The sequence below is a fragment of the Thunnus albacares genome, chromosome 18 (assembly GCF_914725855.1).
Source record: "Thunnus albacares chromosome 18, fThuAlb1.1, whole genome shotgun sequence".
Classification (NCBI taxonomy): Eukaryota; Metazoa; Chordata; class Actinopteri; order Scombriformes; family Scombridae; genus Thunnus; species Thunnus albacares.
Genome location: NC_058123.1, coordinates 23211533 through 23230355, shown reverse-complemented (window position 1 = coordinate 23230355; position 18823 = coordinate 23211533). Strand labels below are relative to the sequence as shown.

The window sequence follows — 18823 nt, the reverse complement described above, 5'->3', positions numbered from 1 at the left end:
GGCAGATGGCCACCTATGTAGAGCCAGGTTCTGTTCAAGGTTTCTTCCTATTGAAGGGGAATTTTTCCTTGCCGCTGTCACCAAGTGCTATGGTGACCTGCTCTATATGAAAAGTGTCATGAGATAACTTTTGCTTTGATTTAGCACTATATAAATAAAATTGCCTTGACTTGACTCCAGATTTAAGTCATTGAGAACTGTGACATCTCACGTAGCAACATGCAAAATCAGGAATAGCTCTTTATTATTTAATATGTCATGCCCAATTTGATCTTATCTTGCAAACCACAGTTTACATCCACTATCAACTTAAATGTAATTACATCACATCAACCTGATGATGGAAAAAAATGAATAAATTACTTGTTCATTTACCATTTACAGTACACAAGTGATGAATTAACGTGAGATCACAATGAATCACAATAGAGGTACTAAAGGCATAAGGAATAGCTTTGTTACAAGCAGAAAACACTGACATGTTTAAATTATAGATACATATGGATAAATACTAATCATTATATCAGTGTCCACATTACCTCCTTGGAGCTCCATTGAGAAGCCTGCTCACCGGCAATGAAGCCTACCAACGCAGCATTACCACTGGGGCTGGTGGCATCAAAGGTAACACAGAATGGACAGTCAGTGGATGATCCTGCCACGATTTCCCCAGAGAACCCCTTCTCCCTCCAAAAAGCCTTTGAGACAGAGACAGTTCAAAGCTTCATCATATGTCAGTAATGTCAACAACGAACCCAACAACACTTTCACACAGACAAAGGCAAGGTGAGTATAGCACATATCATTCACAAAGGCAATTCAAAGTGTCTCACATAAAACATTAAAACATTAAAAAGAAAAACAGCATTAAAACATTAAGATGCAATTTCCTTTTACTATGACATTAAAAAGAGAAGAACAGAGACATAAATATAAGATAGGTATAGATATATGAGTACTTAAGTTTCAGTCAAAGACAGTGCAGAACATAATGCAGAACACAGATATAAAGATGGTCAAAGTTGGAGAAAGTTTAATATATATCATATAATAATATCTTCTAGAAGTTTGTTCCAGCTCTGTGGTACACAGTAACTAAATGCTGCTTCTCTGTGTATTAGTTTGCACTCTGGGAACAATTAGCAGGCCTCTACCTGATGATACTGGGAGACCAATTGGTGGATTCCAGTATGGGTCTGGACCCAAAAAGGCTTCTATCTGGACTGCAAAGTGTTTCACATTGAAATAATAATAAGCATTATTTTGACAAGATTTTTTAAATTGGAACAGCGTCTCTAGCCCAGCATAGCTGTTTGGGTCCTTCAGTTGCTTGTCCAATCATGTAAGACAGCAGATAGAATAGAATAGAATGCCTTTATTGTCATTGCACATGGTCATACAATGAAATTTGCTGTGCAGCTCCTGAAAATGGTTCACATATTCATCCATACATACGTACCCTGTCCATGTGGCAAGCGACAACAAAGCAGACAAAAGCAGATAAAAAATTTAAAAAGATAATAAAAATAAATATGAGATACTAATATTAAATGCCATTGCACCTATACAATGTAAATGAAAAGTGTACAGATGTTGTTGCACATCCAGAATTATTGCAAAGTTCAATCAATTTTATAGGGTTTCAGTTCTTTAGTGCTGTGGTGTGTAGTGTTATGTTGGGAGGGGGGCAGTGTTTGTGGAGTTCAGTTCAGTGATGGCTCTTGGGAAAGAACTGTTTTTGAGCCTCGAAGTGCGGGCCTATAAGGGCCTGTAGCACCTTCCAGAGAAAAGAGATGGTGAAATGGGTGTGTAACATCCTTCAGGAGGCTGTTGGTTCTATGGAGGCAGCGTGATCTGAATATGTCTTCCAGTGAGGGCAGGGGGAGTCTGATTATTTTCTGTGATGTGTTGATGACCCTCTGGAGAGCTTTCCTGATGCAGTGAATGACAGGAATAAACTCATTCCTTGCTAAAAACCCAGATAAGCTGACACTGTTATATGCCTGATGCCTGACCTGCTCCAAGTGTGTGGCAGTTGTAAAAAATGGCAATGTTAAACTAAGAGCTAATAGCCCAGTATAATCGGTCCACAAGAGTCCTCTCCCACTCCTTCACAGCTCAACTCAACAATGTGCAAACTAGTGTTTGCTGAGGATACAGTGGATTGTGGGGAAACATAAAAAGACACTTACAATGTAGGTATGTGTGTGAAGGAGTGCATAAATGCAATCATTGAAACATTGCTAGATGTTTCACAAAAAATGAACTGCTGGATATCAAGCAAATCCTGCTGTCAACTACAACAGTTGCCAGCTACAAGTGCTGAGATTTTAGCGGAGGATGTGCACTCAGCTTGATGCTGCCATTAAAAGTCCACCATGCATAGGCGTAGCAGTGGATGGATCAACTGATAAGTACTAATGCCCAGCTTTTAGTGTTTGTTAGATATGACCATGCAGAGAAGAAGGATTTCTGTGAGAACCTTGTTTTACATATCATTATGTTATTTAAGACATGCAGGCTTTGTTGTTTTAATATAACTACAATTATTGTGTTAGAATCGTGTATGATAAACCAGATATCATACAAACACCATAATATGATCCACACCAGGATAAGTCAATAGGTTTAACAAAAAAATATATATAAAGATAAACAATTACATGGTGAAATCAAAGAAAGGGTGTTTCACAGGATTGATCATGACTATTCCAGGCATTTTGATTTATAGGTATCTATTATAAATCCAGACATTTGCTGCTGGAGTAACAGCTGTCAAAAACGCTTCTCTGCTCTAATGGAACACTGACCACATAGCATTGTGAGTGAGTGATCAACTGAGCCAGATAAAATATAAAAACTTATATGATAATTGTTAATTATATGACAGGTAGTACCAGTGAACGATCTGAGCAGTGAGGTCATTTCATGTTTATTTCAATTATATTTTGCAGGTAAACCATACCTCTAAAGAGAGGTATGGAGCTGCTGTTGATTGAAAACGTTTTTAAACTTAACTGTATTTTATTGTTCGTGCTGGTGTTGGTGTCTGTCTAATTTTGTATAGACTTTCTTGCAACAGATACAAACTAACATTTCTGTATGGATATAATAAAAAATACAATAGGACACCATAAAAATATAGGAAACAATATTTTCCTAATGCAGAACTATTCAGCTGTAAAACATATCTAAACTGCTCCATTGATTTTAATGCAGGCCTAAAGTGTGTAATGTAAGTTATGTGATGAAGGGAAAAATAATAATAAAGGATTCACGTCCTGCCTAGGCATATTTTTCAAATGGTAGAATGTAGACTTTGTAATTGATTTGACATGGCTGTACAAGTTACCCCTAAGTCAAAGATTACAGCAACATTTCTGACTTGATTTTGATTTTCAGAGACAGAGTCAAGATGAATGCTAACTCTCAGCCTTCCTTCTTTTGCACCAAAGACAGTTATCTTGGTTTTGTCTGCATTTAGCTGACGTTCAGGCATATCTAATCACTGATTTGTTCAATGCCCTTGCAGAGAGAATCTATGGGGCCGTAGTCACTTGGTGACAGAACAAGGTAAGCTTGATAGTTAGATAGATAGATATGATAGTTGATGTTATTTTGTTCCATAATTTGGCCTAATGGAAATCTGTAAGTGTTAAATAAACAAGGACCAAGGATGGAGCCTTGAGGAATACAACACATCATGTTTGTCCACTCAGATGAATAATTGAGATAAAATAGTTCCTGTCCTGAAGACAGGACTTGAACCACTTTAGCACTGTACCTGAGAGCCAAACTCAGTTTTCTAGTATGTCCAGTAGTATTGTATGGTCAACTGTGTCAAAGGCAGAACTTGTATCTAATAAGACTAGAACTGAAATTTTACATGAATCAGTTTCTAAACAGACTAGAACTGTATGTATGGCACGTCCAGTGTGTGCTACAGGCATCAAATGATACAACATGCAATGCATCTAGTGTGTGTTGCACTTAAACTACAACCTCTCATCTCAAATAATTAGGAATCTAGTCTAACTATTGAAAATACCATAAAAATGAGAAAAACTCCTGCATAATGAAGGTAGCGTCATCAGATATTCCTGAAATTGTTTCACTTCTGCTTGTGTTTCCTTGCCCTGGGTGTGTTGGAATACTTGCAACTTCAATTAGCGACACTGTTAATTTGTAAACAACCCTACAGAGATTTGATGAGTGGGACTGCCTACCAGTCAGAACTGAATACGCCTTTTGGATGAGAGGTGAAATGATTTCAAGAATCTAAAGCAAGTCAAGTTGACTTAGCCCTTCTGGATACACTATGACCTCATCTTCACAGACTTATCATATATAGTAATTTGATATGAATTTCAAACCAACATTTGATGTTTTTCTCCTTAACTACTAGATTTTGCATTATTAGGATCACTCGTACTAAACTGCCAAATAAAAAACATTGAGTATAAACATACAGTATAATCTTTTATGAAATCTGTATAAAATGGGACTAAATTATGTGCAGTAGTATATAAATGCAAAGTATATCTTTTTCATATTTTATTTATCAACATAGTTGATTTGAATGCATTTCATATAGGCAGATTTTATTATTTTAACATCTAATGTCAAGACCATTCTACTGTAGTTCCTAAGATGGCATGAGAACTACAAATGTAATACAAATGTCTCATAAAATAATAAGCATTTGGCTCTCCTGCCCACGCTATGTGTGGCTTGCTGACAATCTTGCTGCCTCATGTAATAATAAGTAACTCTAATGTACCTGCAACAAAGGCTTTTGGGCAGTACATGATGTTTTGAGTACAGACCAAATGACAATTCACTTTGTAACATTTTTTATTAATGCTCTGTATTTATTTTGTGACTAACTTAGATGTTACAATACTGGATGAATTAAATCGTCAATCTTTGTATCACTTCTGCTAACTTTTACAATAACATTTTGTATGTATGTGCATATACTTGTGTATTTACATTTGCATATTCATGCATACACCTGGATGTGTATGTATTTGAATGTGCGCACATGTATCTGTCTATGCAGATTCACTCTGTGCCTGTGTAACATTACGACCAGTAATTGTGTGTCTGAAACTATTGTTATACATTAATTTATGCCTGTTACATGCATTTCTTGTTTTGCTCATTCTTTTTATACCCTAACTAAATACTGACTTGACCTGATAAATGACCATTGAGGTGTAGAAAACATTTTGCTGAGACAACAAAAGAACAGCTAAACTACAGCAACCACATAAAAGTAAAAAAAAAAAAACTCTCTGTTTACATTGCACTGTACTTGCACTCTAAGTATTGCTTTATGAATAAGAAGGGCACACAATTCATGCATTCTAATCAAAACAAACAAACAAAATCATCAATCACTGAAGTATCACATGAGATTCTCCATCCCATTATATTATTATATATTCATTTCAAATTATTTCATCAGAGCCAGATCCACAGCAGTATGTAAGACATTGGTCAGTATTATATTTTTAAAATAACATATTAATTAATTAATAAAGAAATAAGTTAATACATGATGTAAAAGTGTTGAGTATATCTCCCTAAAATAAATAAATAATTAGGCAATGAAAAAAATAAATAAATAAATAAGCAATGAGGGCCCCTCTGGAGGAAAAAAATGTTCATGGTATTTCTTATGCACTTGTCTACTTCCAGCTGTTTCTTACTTTAATAATTATTTTTAAGAAAACGACAACAAGCAAACAAAAAAAACCCCTCCTGTTTAGCGCTCTATCTCATTTACCCTGTACAAGCTACTTGAAATTTGTACCATGGCTCTTTCTGAATCACTGTCCTGTAAAACTGATTGTTTTGTTTCGTTTGGGTTCCTGGCAATACAGATGCACATTATGCTGGAGAAGGTGGTAGTTCTGCAAACACCATCAGTTAGGATCCTGCCCAAGTCTCAGCCCCCTTAGTTACCTCCCTGGCCATAATGACAACATTATTAAAGTTAGGCCTTGTTCAGGTGGGCATACATAGATCTTTTCACCTCGAGGCAGGACACCTGCTGCCATTTTTAACCTCACACCCCGACAACAATCCACCCTTGGGATGTGACAGATTAGCCCACACTCCATGCACAAAAAGGCAGCTTCAGGCTTTTCTCACCCCCCTCTGAGTCCTCAGCTCCTAGACAAACCTGACAAAAGTTGCTGATTTTCATTCTTTTATGTCCAGACTTAACATAAGCTCTATATTATGTAGAGATGATTCAGCTGCTGCAGGCATTGCCTTGGCAAATTACGCAACACCGGGGAGCGTTGTCACAGGTAAGTGAAGAGACAGATGTGATCCCAAGCCTGAGGCTGCCTCTAAGGACTTGTATCTTGAGAGGGACAAGCTGGTGCTTCTAGAATTGCTCCGCACTGTGGAGCAGATAATGCAAGGCAGGAATGCAGACTCAACTATTTATGCTGAAAATGCAAAATCCTTGGGCTTGCGCAAATGATGTGACAAGAGCGTTCCAGTGAACTGCTCAGTCAGCTCAGTGTTGCTGTTTTTTTTATATCATCTACTAGAGAGATGTCTGCCACCATCTGCTATCAAAGTGCGTCAGTGATTTCCTCTGGTCATGGGTTTTAGCGAGAGGTCAGTTTTTAACGAATCTTGTCTGAAATGTTTCTGACAGGGAGTAAGATGGCTGTGTGCACAGCTATACACACTCTTCTTCTCCCTTCAGTAGGAATTGATGGTTGTTCTTGATGTCCTTTTAAAGGAGCTGTTTGTATGCGTTCTGCACTTCCCTCTCAAGCTGTTTTCAATCAAAAAAGAGTTGCCGCTTGCTTTAACCTCAGCTAAAAGGATGAGTGAATTGCATGCCATTTCCCTTCCTCTAAACTTTAGAAGGACCTGAGTGGTGATACACTCAAATTCACTAGCAATTTACAAAATCAACTACCCCAAAATATTGTGACAAAACATGTGGTGTAAAGATTTGGCACATAGTATGGCCCCTTATGATGGCTGCTGTTTTTTTCAGGGAAATGCAGGTGTTATCACCACAGTGTTAATAAAGAAAGGGCCTGGGAGATTGTGGAATCTTAAATCTTATACCACTAGATGACCACTGGATGTTGTTTTGACAGAGGGCATCTCACATCACCTTGTGCAATTTACACAAGCGTGAATATTTGTCTTTTTCAACAACTTGATCTAGATCATCAATGGCTTTAGTTCAAGGGAGGGCAGTTAAACATGGGTAGCAATGTCATGTAACTCTGCCAATGTGCACATCCTGACAACTTGTCTGGAATTAGCAGCTAAGCTGTGTTGCATCCAGTGAGTACATAGCCTCGGATGCAACTAAGTGTCAAAGCTTTTGCAAGTTGTAAAAAATTATCAAATTAATAGAACTTTAGTAAATCTGGACTTGACTGATTTTGATATTTTTCTCAGAGAGGTCTCTTCATGTTAGAGACCTCATGTGAATAGACAGGTCTTGTGTAATAAATTAAATTTATAATAAAATCAGCACATCACAATAATTTTACATTATTTATTAAAGAAGGAAACATCCAATAGCCCTGTGTAAAATCTTTATTGTCCCCTTAGGCTGAATAAACAGCAATAACTCCAACCAGATGTTTCCTGTAGAAATTGGTCAGTCTCTCAGCACACTGTTGAGGTATTTGGCCCATACTTTCATGCAGAACTGCTTCCACTCAGTGACATTTGTGGTTTTTCAAGCATGAACAGCTTTTCTCAGATCCTAAAAGTATATCTCAAGGGACTTTGGCCTAGGTGAGAGGACTGCAGTTCAGTGGACTTGTTGCTCAATAATGTTCTTACAGGTAGCTTTTGACCATGACCAGTGGGATACTTTACACAGTATACTAACACTTTGAATTGATGGCAAGGTCCAAGGTTTGAAAGGAATGCAGTAGGCAGGACTAGCTGAAACCAGACTTGATTGCTAATCAATGTATTCAGACAGATAACCCTAATTATCTTTAACATGGTTAAGATAAGAGGGAATGGGGTTGCTTTTTCACCTTATGATTGCATGCTTAATGGGTTTGAAACAAATATGAAAGTCATCCACCTTTAGAATATTTTCACTATGTATCTTTATAAACTACTCAAAAATGATGATGCAGTATTTAAGTAAGAAATGTCAAAGTAAGGTAAAACACATGAAATACAGAAATCAAATGGGTTCACAGCCTAAGATGCCTGCAACAACAGAAAGAATCAGACTCAGTGAGAATCAGAATCAGTAAGAGTAAGATAGAGGTATCATGGGGAAGACTTCATTGTTTTGTGGCTTTAGAGAGCAGCAATTTTGTTAGCAATAAGTATGTGCATTTTCAATGTAAAACCACACAACAGCAATAGTGAGGCACTTGTCGAGGATGGTGTGAGCACCGTTAAAGGCTGAATACAAATGTTCACCTAATAGACTTGCAGACTTGGTTCTTGCAAACCTCAGTCACGTGTATTGAGATATATGTCACATGCATCATGTCAAGTCTGCAAGAGCACTTGGCTGTGAGTGGATAAAATACAGTACCAGTCAAAAGTTTGGACACACTTTCTCATTCAAGTGAACAGGAAGGTCAGACCTTTGACTGTATGCAACGTGATGGGACCTCAGACCTCAGCAGCTGTCAGTGATATGACCAGTGCAGAACAGAATTCACACTTGCAGTTTGTGTTCAATATCAAAACTTATTTTATATATACTGTATACATATATAATATAAAAGTAATAATATATATTTGTGTCACTGTATATATCTAAATTATGTCTGACTTAAAAGTAGTTTGATTATGGGTGAGGTCTGCACTTGGATCAGAGTCTCTGGATGTCCACATGCGCTGTAGACTGCTTGCAGACTGGAGAGATTGTAGATTTGGACAGGCATTTCGGACTTCACAGGTATTCACTTGTAAAGTCTGCGAGTCTACAAGTGGGGGAAGTCCAGATATTTAGATTCAGCCTAAGTCAGTGTACCATATCCACTCAGGTCGTAAGGTGACATAATGGCAGATTAGGCAATGATCACCTCACATGCTGAAGTGGCTTTTGGCTGAAGTTGTTGAAGTGACTCAGATCTGATTTAGTGTGAACAAACCAAATCAGATTTTTTCATATCAGATCTGGACCACTTGCATATGTGGTCCTAGATCTGATTCCTATCCAATCTCTGTCTATGCAGCTGCTGTCAGAATGGTCAGATGGGAATCCATGTGGTTTTTTTAACATTTCACTTCTCTGCATATGTGCATATTGCGCCATCATTCAGTGTCAGCACCTCAAACCCCAGTAAAAATAAACATGGAGGAGGACAACAAAAATGACGGGGGTCAATGGAGAGATGAGGAAGTTTCACATTTGTTGCACATTTATGGAGAAGCCTCTATTTATTTTCTATTTTATTCTATCTCTATTCTATTGGACAGTTACACAAATGACATTATGTTGTTATTCTTGTACGCATGCGGCTCACATTTCAGGTAAATCTGCACATGTGTGGCAGATTAGGACCTCAGTGGTGTTCACAATGTAGCTGGATACCTGTCACTTACAAACATGAATGTGAACCATCAACACAAAAAGATCGGATCTGACAAAAAAATCTGAATTGAGCATTAAGGCCTCCAATGTGAACATAGCGATAGACTGTATGACTTTACCTTTCATCTGTTTCATCTGTGCACAACCACATCTGATAGTCTGCATCAGTATTGAAGCTCTTCGCTCTTGTCAGTCTTGGCTCAGTCTTGGCTCAGTCTTAATTTAATTTTGCTTTACTTATCAGTGCAGTGCTCTGTTAGTATCTTTATGTTTCTGACCCTCAGTTGCTGTTCTCAGTTAAGTCTGATTTATGTATATTCTCTGCATTTCCTTCCATCATTCCCTGCCACGTGTCAAAGAAATGTACACACCCTCCGCCATACATGCCTTTCATGTTCACCATGCTATTTTAATGTGAAAGCACTACATGTGTCAGTCACATGAGCACTGCCCCCAGTTTTTCACTTTGCAGAAAATCATATCATTTTCTTCAGTAGTTAGAAAAAGTAAGCTGTCCAATCATATCACAAGACTACTAACTGACAAACACATGGGAGGGAGACTATCAAATAAACTTAGCCTACATCAGTGACCAATATTTCCATATGTGTTTATCAGGATCCAAATGCATCTTGGCAAGGCACCATTTAGGCACAAATCTAATAAATGTTCGCATGAGCACTAATGATTTTGTGTTCATTACAGTAGACAAATTTAATCTACTAACAAGGTGCACAAGCATTCTGTTAATTAATTGTGTGGTTGTAAAGTGCAAAATGAAGAAGATTAAGCAAATCAAATTTCATTTGCTAGAAGCTTTTGTACAAAGTATTCAGATCTATAAAGAACGTGTGCCAAATGCGTCGGCTGCTGTCTGCTACAGGCTTTCTGTTTTATGAAATAGGTAAACAAATACATACAGCATTTGGGGACAATTTTCCCTCACCTCTGCTGATGCTACTGCTGGTAAACATTTTGCAATTTACATAAAAGAAAACATTGCACATTGAAAATATAAATTCAAATAATTCTCATTATGAAAGGCTGAAAACTAAAATTTGTTTGGTATTTTGATGTAGATTTTGATGGAATATTCAGGGTCCCATTTCACTAACTATGTGATTTGCAAGTTGTGATTTGTAACACCTGCAATTTGTAGGTGACAATCATTTGTGAAGTGTGACGTTGACAACAGCAAGATCTGCTTGTAAGCAGTGCTTACAAATTGCTTTTATGAAAGTGGCCCCTGTATTTCAACAGTAAAATATCAAATTTGACAAACATGAAAACTTTTTTTTCAACTATATGGAGTCTGGAATTCAACCCCTTACATATGCTGTTTTCTGTGTACCAGAAACTAAAATGGCTTCTCATAACATCCTTGCAAGCATGACCAATTCAATAATCCACCATAACTAACCCACTTCATAAACTAAATCAATGTTTTTCTACACGCATGTGACATCTATAACATTATTTAGAGCAAACATAAACCCTCTTGGGGAAAAAAAAAAAATCTAAAAGCTGCAACAACTGAATGTTTATGTGTTTATATCTTCATAACATTTTTCGTATACATGTTGGTTCAGTTGTGTTTGATCTTACTCACCGTCTGGTAGGTTATAATGAATTTTATGATGTGGCCCACAGGCATGTTCTGGGTAAGGAATGCTCTCTGGCTGGGCAGGGGTGGCTGGTAGTGAATCTTTGCTGGTGGGAAAACAAGAGTACGCCATGAATCCTAAAAACAGCATGTTGTTTTTAGTAGCAGTAATTCACTTTCCTGGTCTCACCTGGTGTAGTTCGTATGTAAAATATAGGACAATTGCATGCTTTAATTTATAGACAGAGTAAAAGAGGGAAATAAAACGGATAACACACTATTAATCAGGATGGTTTTATTTTGAATCATTGACTAGCATTAATGGCCTTGCAAAGAAATCCCCATGACCTAATGCTACTGTTGGCTGTTGCTGTGCTCCAGAGCTCTAATCGCAGCACTTACATCTGCAAAAGCTCCATTTCTCTGATGTGAGATCAGTCGAATAACTTCATCAGTACGGTTAGGTAGTGCATGAGGTAGTGTGTGTCAGGCATGCAGAGAAGAGAAGAGACTGTTTCTGTGCTTGCTCTGGCAAGTGAAGCAACACCTGGCCAAAAGCCAGGCTTTTAACGAATGAACCCATGGAAGATGTGAAACATTATTTAGAAACTGTCAAGAGCCTGTCAGCAACCTCAAAATAATGCCCTCAATGCTAAACAAAATTGATGAGCCTGAAGTAGTAAAATTGAAAAACAGTGACATGATAAGTGGCTCCAAACTAATTTGACATGGTCACTTAGATGTCCAAATGACAGCACTGTACACATGACATAAGACCTGTCAAGTGGTGTCATATCCATAATGCCACTTGTTTTGACACCAAAGCCAGCTACGTTGATAGCAGGAAATGCCTTCCACCTCATTATATGTCAGTCAGATGTTAAATTGTTGATGGTTAAATGAGACATATTCTGACATCTTTTGAACACTCAAGTGCTCTAGAGTGACAGTACCGTCATTCACTCTTACATGTACAAATCTGCTGTGACACTTTTGTGGAACTTCATCACAACTCAGCATCACAGTTAAATCAAGATGACGTAAATAAAGTTTCTATGGGATGGCAGTTTATATAACTAAATAACATTAAGCACACAAATCTGGTACAGTGTGCTTAAAAGGTGGCTAGCTGATGAATAGGGGCAGCATATTGCAGCAGTTACAGAAGAAGGTAATTGTCATGCATTCTTTCTGGCATCCAGCAATTTCCAGACATGTACTTTTGAAGGTGCCTCACTTTTGGCACCTTCTGATAAGGTGGCCTAAATTACAAACCTTATCCACTATACGAGTTGGCATCGCCACAGAATAAATAGTGAGGATTTCCTGTCTGTCAATAGAAATGAAAAAGCTGCTTAATATTAGCTTGACAGCAGTCCAGTGTTTGCTGTTGGGTTGACATACCTTCAAACTGCACACAAACACACATAAAGGAGGAACACATTATTTTGGCTTTGGTTACCAGGAAAAATGGCAGATATTCAAAAAATAATCAAGTTTATTATTATTATTTACTTAAGAAGTTGACAAGGTCAGTGGGAGTGTAGCACATTTGCATTTTTAAAGCATATTTCCAAAATGACTTTGGTAATGCCAGAGTCATCAGTAATTGGACATTGCCATGTAATATACACTTAGGGATACAATAGTGTTAAGAAAAGTTTATCAAAACTCCATTACATTGACTATAACAGTTAAAATTATTTATATTTATTAGACCTTTGAGGATATTTAGAGTTAGTTTTATTTAGAACTATGCAGTATATATCTCTATAATGCTAAACATAGATAACCACTGAGTCAAAGGGTCCCTGCTTTATAGTTTGACCAGAGGATGAAAGGTGCAGGTCTTGGGCCAGAGGTGGAGGAGTACAGCAGGTTTCCTCTAAAGGATGCTGTCACAATCCTCATCCGTTCCATTATCTGAAGAGCTCTCATTTGACAGCTCATCAGACTGCATTTTGCATCAATCTGTCATCTTTGGAAAACAGCTGCAAGTTCAAGAGCATCTTATGGCTCCGTGAATAGGTTCCTTTCATCCTGTTCATCCTCTTTCTGTCTGTCTAAAACTCACTTTCTCCTTTTAAAATCTTGTGGCATTTGATCCGCTCTCAATTCATTTTCGTGAATGCACAACTCATGGATAATGTTGACCTTGCTTTCTCAATATCCTCTGTCACTAAACTGTGAGTCACATCTTTGGTAGCCTTCAGCAAAGGGCTTCCAAATTTCCATTACTTTCTCACTCTGAACTTATAACATAGCGCACTGGCACTTTCAGTGTCTTTGACTGTCAGAGGGATGAGGAAAGTGAAACATGAAAAGCCACTCAAATCAAGATATAACATCAAGGGACGATGATGCAGTTTCCAAATGACAATTTATAAAGAGCGCAAAGAAGCTACAAAAATAGCTAAAGCTAGGGCGAACTAAAGTTCATGACTGTGCCTGTGCAAGCTATGAAATTGGGTCATCTCTTTCATCCTGAAAAGCCAATATGACATAACAATCTTTTGTGGAGAAGAAGATGTCTTGCTAGGTGTGTTGTCCATGTGAAAAGAGAAAAAGCCCTCCCATTAGACTTAATGTTCTTTGACTCCAATGAGTCAATGTTTTGATGAAAACAAAGTAAGTTAAGAACCCTTGATACCATTAGGTATCCATGGAGGGCCAATTCCAAAAAAATGAGGCAATAACGACAGATGGATGCCATTAAAAAAATAGCAGCCCTCACTGTCATAAATCTATAAAGCCATCAGAGATAGGCAGCACTATTCAGCAACCACTTAATCCAAATGTTAAAGATGGAGTCCTGTATCTATGGGCACCTTACATCACAGATCTTTTATTGAATTACATAGGCAGCCCCTTGATACTTATTGAAATTGAAGCCTCAGCAGTAGCAGCAGAACCCCTCCCCCCCATCTTTCCATACACACACTGTAGTTCTGGCATTACTTATAAGTGTCTGCTGTTGGCCTTGACAAAAATAGACGCAGGGAGAATGACCCTTTTGGCTAAAATTGCCCTCATTAGTTTAGAAGTTAATTTAGCTGTGGTTTATTATGGGTGTCCTTTAATCTTCTTTGAATAAATACCCAACTAAGTATAGCTGTTGGACTACAAACAGAAGATGCATTTAATTTTGATTATTCATTTAAAGAGCCTTAAAGGCTCTTAATCAGCATCTTATTAAAAGTGATGGGATCCTTCATGAACCAAATATTATCTTCTAAAGTTAAAAAAGCACTGGTTATTTCAAATGAGAGATTTCTGTGTTCGTGTTTTTTCTGTTCTCTTCTCACTAGTTTGAAGTAGGCAGGGCTGTGTTGGAAAAAGGTGACATCAAACATTTGTACACTAATCAGAGTTTAGCAATATTGGAATTAGACAAAAAATCTCACAGTTGCTGGGTTGTTTGCTTATTCTACCATCTCAGACACTGAAAACACACACAGGTGCAGACCACTGTGAGTCCATCAAAATGAGAACTAATTTCATAACACTTCTCTGATACACCATGCTTTATACCCCAAACATTGCTACATAATGTCAGTACAGGAGAAATACTCAGGGAATAAAGCATGGTATATTGTAGAAGAGTTGTGTTATGTGTTTAATTTGATGTCTTGTTGGCTTATGCTGCCAGACAGACACCACCGCCAGCCAAATCTGATCAAACCAAACCACACAGTCCCAATGAAGCAGATGAGCTTTAGAGTGTCTTTTCATTTGTGGTAGGGATTTAGTTTCAAACTTCTGTTTTAATTGACACAAATTTAGACACATCTTCAATAATACAGAGAAATTATTACGATTTTAAATCAAGTTTTTAAGTGTTTTAACTCTCTTAATGAGTAGAACCAATTTTGGCCTATCAGAGATACATTAGATCAGTTCATATGTTGGCCAGAGGTTGCAGTGCATAAATGCCGAAAATATGTTTTAGATAATTTAGAAATAGTGTCACCCTGTCCACCAGAGAACACAAATTTTAATGTTATGAAATGTCTTGATACCCACATTAAAGGATCCATGGCAAAAAAGGTTTGTTATATGTTGATCTTAAAAGATTTAGATTGGACAATAAACTATAGAGTATATCTCAGCTTAAATTGAGGCCCCATCATCATCATGCTCTACACAGAAATGACAAGACCTTTAGAAGAGAGAATTGACCACAGTATGTCCTTTTGGGAGTTTAATATTTTCCATTGGTGAACAAAACTTTGCAAAACCACATTTACTATTTTCGTCTGCTCATCAACACTCACAATATTGCTCATCAGGAGAGATAGATAAATTCATTTCCACAGTTTAAACTCAGCAAGATAAAAATCACATTGTGTTAGTTATCTTCACAATCATCTCAGCTCCCACTTCATGTCTAATCTCTAAATTAAGCTCCATTAGTTTCATTCACAGCACAGCAGCTAGCACTGGCCTAGAATCCTGGCTCCCACAGTGTCAGTTAGCAAACTGATGCTAATGTAGTGCTCACCTGTTTTCTACTAGTGTAAACATAAGATGATAGATGACAACATCAGATATAGTGTTGCTCCGCTGCCTGTCAAGTTCAGGTGCAATCATATTCTATCCCCCTTTAGTGAGGTACAGTTTTCGCAAGTCAAGAACTTTAGGTTCACCCACTCAACAATAAGGACCCACACACATGCCCACATGCCCACATGGACACACACAGCCAGTTAGCCTGCTCTGCCAGAGACTCCCTACATGATAAAGTGAGACAGAAAAAACATTGAAACAAAATGCTAATTTAGTAACTGCAGAGCTGTCTCTGTAACTGTAGCTGAATGTTAGACTGTACATCTAATTGCATTATACTCCAACTGCATGCTGTGAAAGCTTAATTAGAATTGTTTTTGTTATGCAGTCTTAGAATGAATATACATGAAAACCTATTTACCAATTAAAACATGCACATACTTCAACCACACTTTCAAAAGTCAACCCATAACATAAAAGTCAAGTCACACATCCCAAAATTCTCATTTCCAAGTCCTTTTCATGCATAGCAATCTTATTTGCAGTGAAAACAAACAGTTCATAAATCATTGAGGTGAGTGAGAGAAGTGGTAACAAAAAAGGATGAAAAAAAAAACTGACGGAACTCATTATAAAAGATGGATGGATGAATGGGGAGATAAATCCAGGAGCCAAGAACAGGCCAAACGTGATATATTAGGGGACACACAGCTCATATCCAGCATTTGCGTTTGTGTTCATGAATGCAGCTGTAGGTGTCTTTGGATGCCAAGCACCTCCTGGACCCAGAGAGTATTCATTTATTACTTCGTTCATTAATTTATCCATTAATTCACTCAAAAGCAAGTGACTTGAGAATTAATTAGGAATGTCAGAAACAAGCATCTGTAAGTGAAAAGCCAAATGTGAGTGGCTATTAATACTGTAAATGCTTTACAACTCTACTGTCCAAGAGAGGCTTGGAATTATCTTGAGTCATTATCAATATTCCCACTATCTGTGTTACGCTCTCTCATTCACTCCCCCACAAACTGAGAAGCTGCTTAGATTTACCCACTATCCGATAATTAAAACGAAAAATGTCACACAGATGACTTCAAGCAGCAATCCTCTCTTTAATTTATCCCCAACTCCTTTTGGGAGAGGTGAAATCTCAATCACTGACCTGACTTTGGCTTTTGAGAGTCCCTGTCAACCTCCCCACACTGATTTAAGGCCAAAGCGTGGCACTGTGGCATCCAAGCCAGAGCAATCCATGCTGCATAATTCAACACTGCTCTCAAACCTGTCTCATTAAGAATCCTGGCCATGGTCCATAGCTCTGAGTATGAGGCTTTGAGTGACAGATCTGTTGCCAGCTTAATACAAGCAGGCACAGACCCAGAGTAAGCCCAAGCTCCAGATTCAGCTTCAGCATCTTCCAAACCTGGCAAAAACCAGCCCTGACTCCAGTTTCACCATCAACCAGCACGGACTCAAGTCTTAGTACAGTATGTGACCTACATGTGAAAAGCACCAGCCAATCCCAAATCCAAGGTCAACGATGTTTTGCCCTGAAGTTCATTAGAAGTTGGAATGCAGGATTTCTTTTTTTCTGACCAGGAAAAAAAAAAGATTCTACTCAAGAGTTGGACATGTTTTCTTAAACTCCCTTTCACAACATGATGTCAAATGCACATGGCTGGCCACACAGTCAAGAGAAGATATATTATGTTTGCAGTAATGTATGCTGTTAATTAAAAAGACTTGGAAGTTTGATTTTCAACATGGCTTGTTTTTAAATGCTATGTTAGTTTGTTCAATTAAAACTTTCTGGTTCGTGTGATCAGCCAAAAAAAACACAATACTTCAGGGGTCCATATTTTTCTCTCCTTGGTAGCTCGATTACAGGGAGGTCGGTAATGACGTGTTTGCCACTTTCAACTTCCCACTTCCGACCATAACGAATCTCACATTAGCCCCCAGTTAAAGTTTTGGCCTTAACTCTTGCTCTGGTTCAAAATCCAATCCAGGAAATTCTTCAGCCTAGGGCCCAACCTTAGACAGACTTTACTTCAGCCAAAGTTACTACCACACCCCAAAGCCAAACAGATTTAGGAAAATCAAAGATTTATCTGCATGGATGCACAGTTTGCCACATCTGACAGACGTGGTGAGAGAAGAGGATATTTGCCTTCTGCAACAGTGAGAGTGATACTGACCTGCCAAATGAGGGGGGCAGGTGACAATCACAGCTCTGCACAAGAAAGTGTCGGTTGTGGTCTTCACCCTGGCCCACTCATCATCCTGTTGAAACATATAAACAGAAATACAGCTTTATTTAATAAGCAAGTTGCACAGATTTGTTGGTACAGTACATCGTGTTTGGTATGGTTGAGCTGTTTAAAAGTGCATTTTGCTGGATGATTTTTGGGTACAATTTATTTCAAATACAGAATGACCAAACTGTATTTAATTAACTTAACTGGAGTCATTATTACTTTCCAGTAGCTGACTCCATCTTTTAATATGTTAATAATGGTCTGTGCATATTTTAAATAATACTGGCTATTATAGCGTTTTTAGCCAAATTTGCATTTCTGCATTCAATTAAGGCTATGCAGACCTGTTTTGTTGTCTATACAGAAACCTTGGTCTTTGAAAGAATCAGTCCATGACAAGCATCATTAATTGTCATACATATCCAGACATGCTGCAGTGTTCAAGGAATAATAATTTCTTGAGAGATCATTTATAAATGAGGTTTTATAAACTAAAATGATTTATTTCTATGACATTGTGATTTGCATTTTTATGGATGTCAGTTGTGACAATCTGAAAAGAGAAGGAGATATTAGGCAAATGACAAGGCAAAATAAACTTTAAAAGGCGGTTAAAAGATTATGTGATGGTAAGATGCTCTACTGTATATCACTGATTTTGACTCGCTGCAGACAGTCTTGCCCTTACAGTTGCAGAGCTCCCGTGTGCTTGCTCTTTTGTTATCACATGTATTTCCACTAAACTTAAGCCTCTGGTGATAATTAAAACTCTCCCACCACAGAACATTACTGTGCAATGTTCTGAGACAACTAGATATTTTTGGATGCTGAAAATTAGGAATTAAATTTACTATATATTTAGCACTCTGTACTGGCTCCCTAATA

The 18823-nt window shown here is 37.7% G+C and overlaps 1 protein-coding gene across 2 annotated transcripts in view; it reads right to left on the bottom strand.

Annotated features, from left to right (window-relative positions):
• The window catches only part of si:ch211-127i16.2 (probable flavin-containing monoamine oxidase A), a 52427-nt gene that overhangs the window by 20986 nt on the left and 12618 nt on the right, over positions 1-18823 (bottom strand). For both annotated transcript variants that reach the window (XM_044333377.1, XM_044333378.1), the window contains 3 exons: positions 17879-17963; positions 11178-11278; positions 540-698 (listed from right to left, as the gene is read on the bottom strand). In XM_044333377.1, the coding sequence (XP_044189312.1) occupies positions 540-698; positions 11178-11278; positions 17879-17963 (345 nt within the window). The remainder of the gene's footprint in view (positions 1-539; positions 699-11177; positions 11279-17878; positions 17964-18823) is intronic.